The sequence below is a fragment of the Apaloderma vittatum genome, unplaced genomic scaffold (genome assembly GCF_000703405.1).
Source record: "Apaloderma vittatum isolate BGI_N311 unplaced genomic scaffold, ASM70340v1 scaffold15159, whole genome shotgun sequence".
Classification (NCBI taxonomy): domain Eukaryota; kingdom Metazoa; phylum Chordata; class Aves; order Trogoniformes; family Trogonidae; genus Apaloderma; species Apaloderma vittatum.
In genome coordinates this window covers 1-12,079 of record NW_009733719.1, presented here as the reverse complement: position 1 = coordinate 12,079, position 12,079 = coordinate 1, and the positions used below count along the sequence as shown (strand labels likewise).

General features: G+C 38.0%; 1 protein-coding gene across 1 annotated transcript in view; it reads left to right on the top strand.

The window, feature by feature from the left end:
• The window catches only part of LOC104278909 (thrombospondin type-1 domain-containing protein 7A-like), a gene marked incomplete at its 3' end in the record, with an annotated part of 31,598 nt that extends 20,603 nt beyond the window's left edge, over positions 1 to 10,995 (top strand). Inside the window, exon 6 of the mRNA XM_009876027.1 lies at positions 10,804 to 10,995. Coding sequence (XP_009874329.1) covers positions 10,804 to 10,995 — 192 coding nt within the window. The remainder of the gene's footprint in view (positions 1 to 10,803) is intronic.
• Positions 10,996 to 12,079: the final 1,084 nt, after the last annotated feature.

Here is a 12,079-nt window from a genome sequence, read left to right as displayed (position 1 = left end):
CATTAGTCAGTTCTCTTCAATTGTGGGTTATGCTCTTGTGTTAGAGAGATGAATAATGTCGAAGTGTAGGCAGTCAAATTCTAGGCAAGTACTTGGTGATGAAATTGCAGTGCTGGGGTATGCATGAATCAATTTATGATATGACTTGGTGAACTTCTAAGCTGAGATTCCCATAAAGTTATCCTTCGAAACTCATATTTGTTCAGAAGAGGAGAAGCCTGAAGGTCGTGAAAGTTATGGATTTTTTTTTTTTCTTGAAAGTCAGGCCATTTAAGGTAACTATTTAAAATATGCAGGTTACTACCTCATTGTAGGGAGTTGTTGCAAAGATTGTGGTGAGCACTTTGTTCTCCTGATGTTGGTGGAGCTGCCACAGTGTTTTCATGCAGCTGTTTTTGTGGTCTTGCCTGTTATTTCCTTTTTATGCTTCTTTTTCTAACACACATCCCTGAATGTTAATCTAGTTCAGATCAGCAAATCAGAATTATCATTTCTAATCAAACTGGTTTGAAATCATTGACATTCTGTTGCCCTGCCTGGACTTGTTCTCCCCTTAATTTTGAGCTTCTTGGAGGGCAGGCCAACAATCGTAGTTACAATAAAATACCTGTGAAACCTTTTAAAAGGCTACAACACCCTTGTTGGCCGTGTCTGATAAATTTTAAAATTTGATGAGACAACTCAGTAATAAAAAAATAGTAATATAATTCCAAATGATTAATAAAACATCTTGTTTTCCAAATAAATAAAAAGACCTAAATATAGATACATGTTGCATTTTCAAATCTACGTACTTTAAATCCTACTATTACCACTGTTCAGAAAACTATTACCAGTATTTCTAAAGTCTGTCAAAGGATTTTTTGTGCTGTTAAAAACAATTAACATTTAAAAACAGTGTGATATTTTACAAACAAATGGAGAAAGTATTTTAAATTGCATTTTTAGGTCATGCCTTTCATATTTTTTTGTCACTATATGAACTGTGTATTTTTTTGTCACTATACGAACTGTGACTTGACTGGGAAAAGTTTTTGAGAATGTCCAGTTGGTCTTGGAATTGACTGTGTCTTTTTAAGGTGGGTTCGGGCTTTTGCCAGGTGTTCATAGAAATATATTGTGATCTCATCCTCCAGTTCCACACTGTGTCTTCTTCTTTCCTTATAGCTTTGTCAGCACTTTTCCCCTCCTCTCCCCATTCTGCTTAAAATGGCCTATTGGTCTGACATATTGATCCCACTTCGTCCCATGGCTAATATTGATTTTATTCTCAATGGGACCATAGCCTGTCATCAAACTTACTTTTTCTTTCGTATCAAGATGACGTTTGATTGGCTTATTTGACACCGGAAGGCAACTGTGCTTGGTTATGATCAATACACTTGTATTCTCTGTTTCTTATCGTTCTCGGTAAGACTGCATTAGCAAATGAACCATGAAAATGTTTCAACTACCTGTCAAGCAGTAGGAAAATCTTACTCCTGTTGTTAGTCAATGTGTAGGTACTTTGCTGGGCTCTTCATTAGAAATATTGTTTTCAGCTAAGGGAATATCATGTGTATGTTTTCATTTTCTATGTCTCGTCTGCATGGTAGTCAATGTGTAGGTACTTTGCTGGGCTCTTTATTAGAAATATTGGAGTGCTGTCCCTGTGGTACAAATCTTGTATGTCATAAAGTGTAGCAGATTTTCAGCCAAGGGAATATCATGTGTATGTTTTCATTTTCTATGTCTCTGCATGTAGCCACTTAGGAAAGTTGTTCCAAAATAGCTGCAAAAATAATATTAGTTAAACTGTATGAAATGTGTATGTGAATCCTCTTATTCAGAGTTAAGGTGGCCTTAATTCTATTTGTTAAGAATTTTCCCTTTCATTCTGAATAAGAATAGCTGCATAAAATGTTAATACAGTTTAACTAATCTCCTTCAAAGGCCCATTTTAAGTCATTTGGATTAATTCTTCAGAATTCCTGTTTACATCAGTCTTTTTCAGTGTTGCTCACATTATCAGTAGTTCAGATACAGCCTCTTTCATGCTGGTGGATGTTCAGTGGTACCAGAAGTAGTGGGAATTCAGATAAAGTATCATCTGCAAGAAGAGCTTTCCATTAGACTTTGATGCATAATACAAAATATACACTCCATAACTTAAGAGTATTCTGTCAGAGGTAAAAAGGCTGTGTTACTTTTAAAGCCATAGTTAATGCTGTAAGACACACTCGATGTGCGTCTGTGTGTATCGCGAAGGTACTGACCTCATATGTACGATTTTTTTCATTTTTTAATTGGGAGCTTCACAAGTAGCCATGGGACTGCTGTGTGCTTGGGGGAGCTATACTGTAGCTGTCATCACCACCAGCACTTACAAAATTATTTAAATAAATACGCAGAGAACTGGAAAACCTTTTGTCATATTTTACAGGTAAAATATATATAATTTAATTTTTCAACCTGAGTGCAAAGAATAGTGAAAATAAAGAAGGAGTAAAGGAATATAAGGTAAAGTCTGAAAGTGGACGCCGTTTATTTTTTCCTAAGCCAAATGCCTCAGGTTACTGTATATTTATGAATTAACATACTTATGGAATATTATTTTTTCACATTGTTGTTTAATCTGATCTTCCTAAGTATGTCACAGATGGCACTGCATTTTACATTGAAAAATTACTGTTTGGATAAACAAATACTGTTGCTTTCCCTGTTTTTATTTCCCTGTGTCAAATTTAGACCGTATCTACATGACTGTAATCCTGACTCTTAGTATAAATGACGGTACATATATTGCAGGGAATAGACTGTGTGATGCTACTTGAAATTCTAACCAAAACACCAAATCAAACAGTTTGCCATCCTACAATGTTTTCATATCATTAAACTATTAGACCAACTATCATTTTTGCATAATGAACAGATGTGAGAAACTTGTGTATTTTGTCTTCATTGAAATCAGTGCCACTTCTACTTAGGCTTCTTAGAAGAAAATGACTTTACGAATATTAACCACCAACTAATTAAGACATACTTAATTAAATGCAAATGCTACTTAGCAAAAGCAATTGAGGGAAAGGCATGTGATTAGGGAATTAGCAACTGATTCAGCAGTTAGGGCTACCAGCTAGGCACCTAAGCAATAGAAATGAATGCAGAAACTTCACTTGATAAGAATAATAAACGGGAAAAACGCACCATCTTTTCGCGTTGTTGAAATGGAAGCCAATGAAGTAGAATATATTGAGAATATAGGTGGTATCTCAATGTTGCTCTTTGTTCAATAATTAGGTTAAAAAAAATCAAAATGTTGAAAAGTTAGCAACCTACCTCATGCAGAGATTTTTTTTTTTTTTTGACTGCTGGTCCTTCAGGAACTAGAAGAGAAAATAACTGCATACAAGGTAACAACCATTTTACTAACATTAAAGCTTATGTCTTTATTTTTGGAGCAGATGTGAACAAACACTGTCAAGATGTTATGAAGGCTGCTAGGAGGAATAAAACATTTCAAGTTTCCTAATGTCTATCAAAGTCTGTGTTCTTGAACTGCTTCAAGAACAAAAATTGTTCTGTCAGATACTGTTGCATGTGCTGCGCTTTTTTCCCCCTCCAAATACTATTAAGATTGTTGGGCTAAACAAGACGGTAAAAGATGAACTGTATGTAAATATTATTGTTTCTCCTTTCTGTAGCTTATTTGATTAGGTTTTCAGAGATTAACTTCTAAATTCTCCCTACTGAAAAATCTGGGTCAGTCTTCCGCGGTTGTGTATGCATTTTAATTAGAGACATGTGCTGTGAGAAAGACAGCTTTCCACAGAGAGTTTCTCTTGTGTAAGAAAAATAAGAAACACAACCAAACAACAAGGCAAAAAGAATTGCTGGAAACATCAGTCATGGTATGAGACTGAGTTTCCAATCTGCGATTCTGATAAAGCTGAGGTAAGATAAGGACAGATCACAAATGCCTGATTGTGCAAAAGGGACGAAGTTGAACGAAAGTCTCCGCTTTTTCCCATGCGGAGTTCATGGAGTTCTGTACCTCTTCTGATTGTTGAAAAAAGAAAAATTGACACTACTGCTGCAGCACTGTGGTCTAGAAGGAAAAGTTAATGTGCTGTGACAGTTCATGCAATGCAGGCAGGTTTTTTCCTTTCACGGTGAAGTTTGGGGACTGGTACTCGCTTAGTGATTTTAAAGACGTGCAGGAGTATTGGAAATGAGAATTATAATGTTAGTTTATCACAGTGATTGATTACTCAGCCTGTTAGCAGACACAAGGTGTCCTAGCATCTGAAAAACCTGTGTATTTTGATAAATTTAATACCTGTTCTTTTAATGTGAGGTATTTTCCATTTTGCTTTAGACTAATCAGCCAATCTGTAGATGAGCTTATTACTAGTAAAAGTCTGGTATGGAACTTCAAATTTGGATAAGTTTTTAAGTTTTCTTTTAATTCAGTTGTTTTCTTGAAGTTGTCAAGGTTTGGTTTTTTTGTATTTCGTTTACAGTAAGGACAGTTTCATCAATGCTTTTTCTATAGTATTACAGTCTAGTCATAATGTTCCTATAACTTTGAGGTGATTAGATTTTAGATTGATATTTTCTGGTTTACTTCTCTGAGTTACAGTTAAATCAGACATTTAGGCACTTCAGAACTGTAAGAATTTTTTTTTTTAAAAAAAAGCATTTTTCCCTAGTCAAACTATCTTTGTGCATCTACAGGAATAATGTAAAAATTGTCAAATTCTAGCATGTACAAACTTTTCAGCAGCGAGACGTACGCTTTGGCTGCAGAGAGGGGTTAAAGTTAGTGCCGTATCAAAACAGGACTGAGCACATACCACGGATCTGGTTTCGATAAGTTTTAAATATAGACGGACGTGTTTTGTTCTTGATGGGCAGAGTCCACACAGCAGCTTTGGCTCCTCAAGTCAGTCTGAGCAGGTCATTCGACATGTTTGGAGACTGACAGGAGGTCGACAAAAGGTCCTCATACGAGAAGAATGCATGTGGGAAAGTGCATGGGAATTCAAGATAAAGAGCAGTCAGTCCTCTTGGCCATTTCAGTCTTTACACACCATACAGGAGGAAGTGCAATACTGATTATTTTTCTAAACAGGGAAGGAAGGAAACAGCAAATAGCAACCTGCACAGCTCACAGATTTTAAATCGTGTGAACTGACCATTTTTGTGTCTGCAGCCTCCATTGTGAGAGGTGTTACCGAAGGCCATTGGCTTGGAACATGGTCTTCCTCACGGGCAAACACTGAGTGCTCTAAAAATTGACCTCTGGGGAGCCTTACAAAGTATTTTAGGTGCCCAGTGGTTTTCTAATGGGCGACACGCTGCGTGCCTGCTTTTCAGCTTTGCTCTCAAGACAAGAAAAACTGGTAAAAGAGCATCAGCTGAGAAGGTGATGGCTGTAACTGAGGTGCTCACATACATACCACACAGTATGTACTCCAGTATGTATAACCAACACATCCAGATCGTGCAGTGCTCTGAATTGTCAGTCTTTTCCATCCTTTTGTATTTTAAATCCTCATTTTAAATGTGCAATTTTGAAAAACAATTGAATGGTACTTTGTTGTTTCCTGTGGTCTGTTGTGCTTAAAAGCAAACTATCATGTGTGGCTGTCAGGAGCCACAAAAAGAAGCTGCTGGCATAACCAAACCAGTTTTTTTCCCCTTTGAATTGCAGATATACTAGTAAATTCAATCACATTAGGCTAAGCAATACAGAGCCCAAAGTCTCCAGTTTTAGCATTTAGCTTCAGTTGCTGTCATTACTTCTTTTAGGAACTTTAAAATATAACTGAGTGCAAAATTTTACTGCTGTGTGCTATTTCTGCCCTTTGCCAATTACACAGGCATTTAAAAATAATATTTAGAGTGCTCTGTTAATTTGATCCCATTTCTTGTATTTTATTGTCAATATTTCACTTAATTTTTATCAGGTTATAGTTCAGTCTTTCGGAGGGTGTAGCTGGTTTCCAGATGCAGGAATGAGACCAAGTTCATTGCCTTATTGTATAGGATTCCAGCAGCATTTTTATTTTATATGTGGCGTATTTTTCTTTTTAGTTGTTCTATATGTCTCACTGAATCTTGCAGTCATTTCACTGTTCATTTTAAGACTTTAAAAAAACTTTGCCCTCTGTTAAGCATTTGCCTTTCCATTTACTACAGGTCAGAATTTGACAGCAAGTTTTTACTGTGCACTGAAGCATGCAACTGTATTAAAAGATGAACAATAAGCAAGAGGGTTTTCTTACCATGTCTTTTTAGTGATACTAGCTCCTGGAACGCTTCCCATTAGAAATATCTTAAAGCATTTTACAAGAAACTTAAATATCAGACACATTTTACGGACGAGTGAACAAAAACACGAAGGAGTGGCATGATTCGACTACATAAAACACAGAATGTAGGTCTTCTGCAGTCTAGTCCAACCTTTAGCATCTAGACCAAACTTTCATGAATACCGTATCTGCTTTGTGAATGTAATAAAGCAAGAAGGGTGATAGGAATACAGTCTGACATGAATAGTTGGCCAGTTCCTCCTGAACACTATTCACAAGCTACATCTCTAATCCGGAAAAAATCTGCCTATTTAGTAGAGGAGTTTTTTGTTTGGTTTTTTTTTTTGATTTTGCTGTTTGTTTAAAAGCGGTTAAATAGTTCACTAATTCAATAGTGTCTCTGGTGTGTGCACGCATACGAGAAGGTCTTTACACCAAGAAGGTGGCCACAAGGAGGTTTTAATTTAGTGACTTGCTTTGCTGCTTGTCTAGTTGGATCCAGCATAACCGTTGAAGGAAGAGATGTGGATTCGAAGGACTATCTCAAAAAACAAAACCTCTTTTGCCCTCCTGACGTTTCTACATGCAGTCACTTCCTTTAGTGCCATTTGGAGAGTTTAGCCCAAACTGTGCACCTGTTGCATAAGAGAGAAACATTGTTCAGGTACATATGCATTGTTTCTGAATATGGACTATTGCTAAATTCTGGATTTTAATGAACAAATAGGCTGATAAATGGTGAAGAGTTTTCTTGGTAGAAATGTCATGTTCTGTTTTCATCTTTCTGCTTTTTACTTTGTGTTGTTCTGTAGCTTGGAGTATCAGTGACTCAGGACAGGGCCCTTTGAGTCATGGTTTTGGAGTTCTGTCTTCAACTCTTGCGCAGCACAGATGTACGCCTGTAAAGTTCAAATAAAGTATAAGACTCTATATGACAAACTTATTTAAATGGGCCTTTTGCTAATCATAGAATCAAGAATGTTGGGGGTTGGAAGGGACCTCTAGAGATCATCTAGTCCAACCCCCTGCTAGAGCAGGGTCACCCAGGGCAGCCCCACAGGAACGCGTCCAGGCAGGTTTGAAAGTCTCCAGAGCAGGAGACTCCACACCTTCTCTGGGCAGCCTGGGCCAGGGCTCTGTCACCCCCACAGGAAAGAAGTTTCTCCTCATGTTGAGGTGGAACTTCCCATGTTCTAACTTAAACCCATTATTGCTTGTTCTATTGCTGGGCACCACTGAAGAGAGATTGTCCCCTTCCCCTTGACCCCCACCCCTCAGGTGTTTCTATACATTAAAAAGGTCCTCTCTCAGCCGTCTCCTTTCCAGGCTGAACAGCCCCAGGTCTCTCAGTCTGTCTTCCCAGCAGAGATGTTCAAGTCCCTTGATCACCCTTGTAGCTCTCCCTTGGACTCTCTCCAGTAGATCCCTGCATCTCTTGAACTGAGAAGCCCCAAACTGGACATGGTATTACAGATCTCACTTTTCTTAATGCACCCCAGGATCCCATTGGCCCTCTTGGCCACAAGGGCACAGTGCTGTCCCAGGGACACTCACTGCCCACTGACACTCAAAGGGCTTTCTCCACAGGGCTGCTTTCCAGCAGGACGACCCCGTATCTGTGCTGGTGCTGTTTTAGTCTTTGCATTGGCATTGTTCCCAGCCTGTAGTTGAGTGACTCCTGGTAGTTGACTATGCTATGACTTACACTATGCTGAGGAAGGCAACAAAGGTCAAGTTTTTCACAAAATCATTAGTGAAATATCAGAAACAATTTAGTCTAAATAAAATATTTCCCTGAAGATAAGAAGTACCCATTATAAAACATTCCTTCCAACTGCATTTCTATGCTGTTGAATTCATCAGATAAGAATTGGGAAGTTTGTCAAAAACTAAATGCTAATATGGAAGATACATATTTCTAGAATATTTTCTCTGTAAAAGCAAAGGATAAAAGATGGCTTTGATTTTAAGAGAGAATGAAGGTGCTTTTTTAAAGTATAATCTCACATTGAAACTTATTTAACACAATTTCTCATAGTGATCCCAAACTTAGCTTGAGTTTCAAGTTGACACCACTTTAGTTGGCAGGTAATAAATAAGCTCATTATAGTACTGTATGTTTACACTGTGACGTACTTTATTGTAATTGTACTATTTCTTGCCGTGTGAAAGTGTCCCGACAGTTTACCTTATTGACTCTCACCTGGTGATGGAACAGTTTGAGAGTAATGTTCAGCTCTTTTCTAGCTTTTTTTCTATTCTCTGCAAGTTTGCAGTCTGCTCCTCTGTCTTGTCCTTCAACCCAAACATGCGCAGGTACGAATCCCTCCGGCACTGCTGTCAGGGTGTGATGACAAGACAGGGTTTGATACAAGAGTTGGAGCCATTGGTGCAAAGGCTGAGTCCAGGGAGGGAAGCGGAACTTGATGTGGGAGATTCATGAAGCCTTTGTCAGGGCTCAAATTTGTATTTTTAATATGGGAAAATAACAGCTATTGAGACTGACTTGATCTCAGAGGTCTTTATAATTCAGATGACTGTGGCTACTTCAGGCTATTTTAAAAGCATAAGCTGCAGAACTTCCCCTGGTTCGCAGAGCCAGGGAAGAGTGATGTTTGCAGTTCTGTTCTGCCTAAAGACTCTGTATGAATAAAATATTTGACACTGGTTAAAGGGATATAATACTGAATGGCTGGCACTCATCTTTTCCTCTTTTATAAAGAATTTGATTGTTAATAGTTCTAGAATTCGTGGTATGTCACTAGCACTAAAGAACCTGTTTTCAGGAACTCAGTTTATCAGAGATTCTTTTTCGAGAGGTTTTATGACGGTGAACTTTGAATGGCAAAAGTGTAGTTTCTCTTTAGTGTTTGATTCATTTTATTATTATTCAATTAAGCAATAAAAGCCTAATTTGAAACCTGGGAAACCAGTGTTTATAGAGCTTTGGTTTCATTGACAGCATTCCCAGTTCTCACTGAATTAGCTTTTCAGAATCTGGATGATAGTTAATAACACTGGCTGTTGTCTCTATCGTTAAATTATAGAGTACTTATTTGTTATTTGTAACAAATATTTTGTTGTATCGAAGACTTACACTTACTGCAAATCTTCATGAGAGACTACTGAGTTGACATTAGCTCTTAGAACAAAAGGGTGGACACGATGGATAGTAACAATGCTGCAGACACTCCTATTCAGTCCCCTTGAGATCACACTTGCTTCAAGAACATTTCAATGGATGGATCATAGTGCAACAGAAGGTTTTATGGCCTAGTACAGCCAGGAGCATATAGCACTAAAGGCATTCAGATGCTTCAAAATGTTATGCTCTTGAGAAGATTTTAGAACCAAAAAATTGTCATGTTTACAAATGAACTGGCTCTTTCCATGCCTTGATTGTACATGATTAACAGGGCCTCAAGAGTCCACTGTGCTCTTAGATACAACTTTTGCCCAGTTCCGTGTAACTGGCATTACGTATTGGGCTACAGCTCAGCTCCTGGTGCTTTTCTTGCAAACTCTTTAATTGCTTTCAATGATACCAAGGCTATAATTCCAAAAAAGTGAATCTAGATATCTCCCTCATCAGTTTATTTTTTCCATCATGTGCTCCAAAGTGAGGATTTATCCTGAAGCTTTTGCCATCACCAGTGAGACTTACTGACCTGGGGATATGTGGTCATTGGTTCATTCCTCACCTAATGGATATTAACTGGTTTGGTCAGGGAATCCCATGGCACCTCACAAAACTGACTACTTTGTGATGAGGTGCTGTTCAGAGAGAACTTGGACAAAGTGCTCCCACGATTTCCTTACTGAAAATAAAAGCAGCCATGCTACTTAAACACTAGCTTGTATTTTATTAAACAATTTGTATCAACCTCCATCTTCTTATTATAATGAAACGTGTACGTTGATGTGACAGAATACAAATGCATAGATCTTTTTATACTTCCACATCACACAGTAATGTTACTGGTTTGCTAACAGATGAAGATCTTTCCAAGCAAACAAGACACTCTCACTGCAGCTTAATACATATTTCTTCATCCTTTGATGCTCAGCCGCAGTTCGAAGGATGACTTGTGGATTATTAAACTGGCTAAGCTGAAAGTTAGGATGCTTTCCACCTTCTCCCACAAGTGTGGCTCAAGACTAGGTGATTACTGTACGTGCACTTTCATATACACAGTTTTCCGTAGGAGCATTATATACTCTGTTATTCACATTAGGATTTTCTGTGGAATCAAAGATGTATGAACAAAATGAAATCCTAAAGACTGCCCAGGCTGCCATCCACTTCAGCAGAATATCAAATTAAACTAGGTTTAAGCATGTTCTTCTAGAATCAAGGCAGAGGAGACAAGTAATTTTAATAAAAAAATCTATTTACCTTGTTTATATAGAACAGAATCTAATTTGTTTGTGTGCCCATCTGGACGAGATTGCTCATCTTAAGTTAATTTAACGAATGATGGACTGCTACCGGCCTTTTCTTTCCCAGGAGAAGAAGTTGACAGACAGCTGTGCAGAGATGCGATCTACCCAATCCCGGTCGCCTGCGAAGCTCCGTGCCCAAAGGACTGTGTGCTCAGCATGTGGTCTGCCTGGTCCTCCTGCTCCCACACCTGCTCCGGCAAAACCACAGAAGGGAAGCAGATGCGTGCCCGCTCCATCCTGGCGTACGCAGGTGAAGGTAAGGTCTTGAATTAGAATTCTCAACTGTCTTTGTGATGTCGAAGTGATTCCTTGATCGGCGGGAACAATTATTGGGTGGACTTGTGTTTTTTGTTGTTTTTTTTTAATTTAAATGTAGAAAAAATATTTAAATGCTTATCCTACATTTACTCATGGGTGCCTACAGCTGTTTTAAAGAGGAGATTTTATTTTGCTTATTTCAGTTAGTGCTGCTATTTTTTTATTACTCTGCATAATGTTATTGTTTTGATTTCGAAGATAACGCTGTTCTCTTTTTTTACTAAAATTAAAGAAGGAAAATCTTTTACCCTGTGCAGCCCTCTGAAATATATTTCTAGAAAGGGTTGTTACTAACCCTAATTTAGGTCCATTTTGGAAGGATGTAAGTATGAATGCTGAAAAGATGAGAGTTTTAATGGGTTCAAGTGTTAACAAATGGCTTTTGTAGCTTCTTAGCTCAAATTGGTAACTAATGGTACCTCATTAACATTTCTATTCATAGAAGGACTTTGTTTTTACCCTGCAAATCCTCATTCATGTGACTGGTTTCCATTCATGCAAAGGGTCCTGGTGCAGCATCTGCAGCAAATGCAAAGAGAAGATATAGCTGGAATATAAAGGAGAAGAAGAAAAAGGGTTTAGATAGAGGTTCCTGCCTATTCTTTGATAATTTTCCATGCTTCCTATAACTGATTTGGTTTTGTCTGGAAGTATTTTTGAGGGTTAATAGAGGAAATGTATTCTATATGTGACATGGCTCTAAAATGGCCACATCAGGTGTAGTAGAGTCCAACTGGTAAAATGTCTTGTGCAACACTGGGAGCAAGAAGGCTCAGCCACCAAAGAGCTCTTGGAAAACAATTACTGCCAATGTATTACTGGCAGTAACGTCAAATGCCTTCAACAGAAAAGGATTACATGCCTGTGTTCGTTCTTCTTCAAAACTATTAAGCATTTTATCACTTTGGATTAAGGTGAAATTAAGCTGAAAAGTGAAAGCTGTAAGGTATGGAAATGGGAAAAGAAAGGGGCAGGCTTCATGGCAAACAACAGCGCTTCTCCGTTTGCAAACACAGTTAACT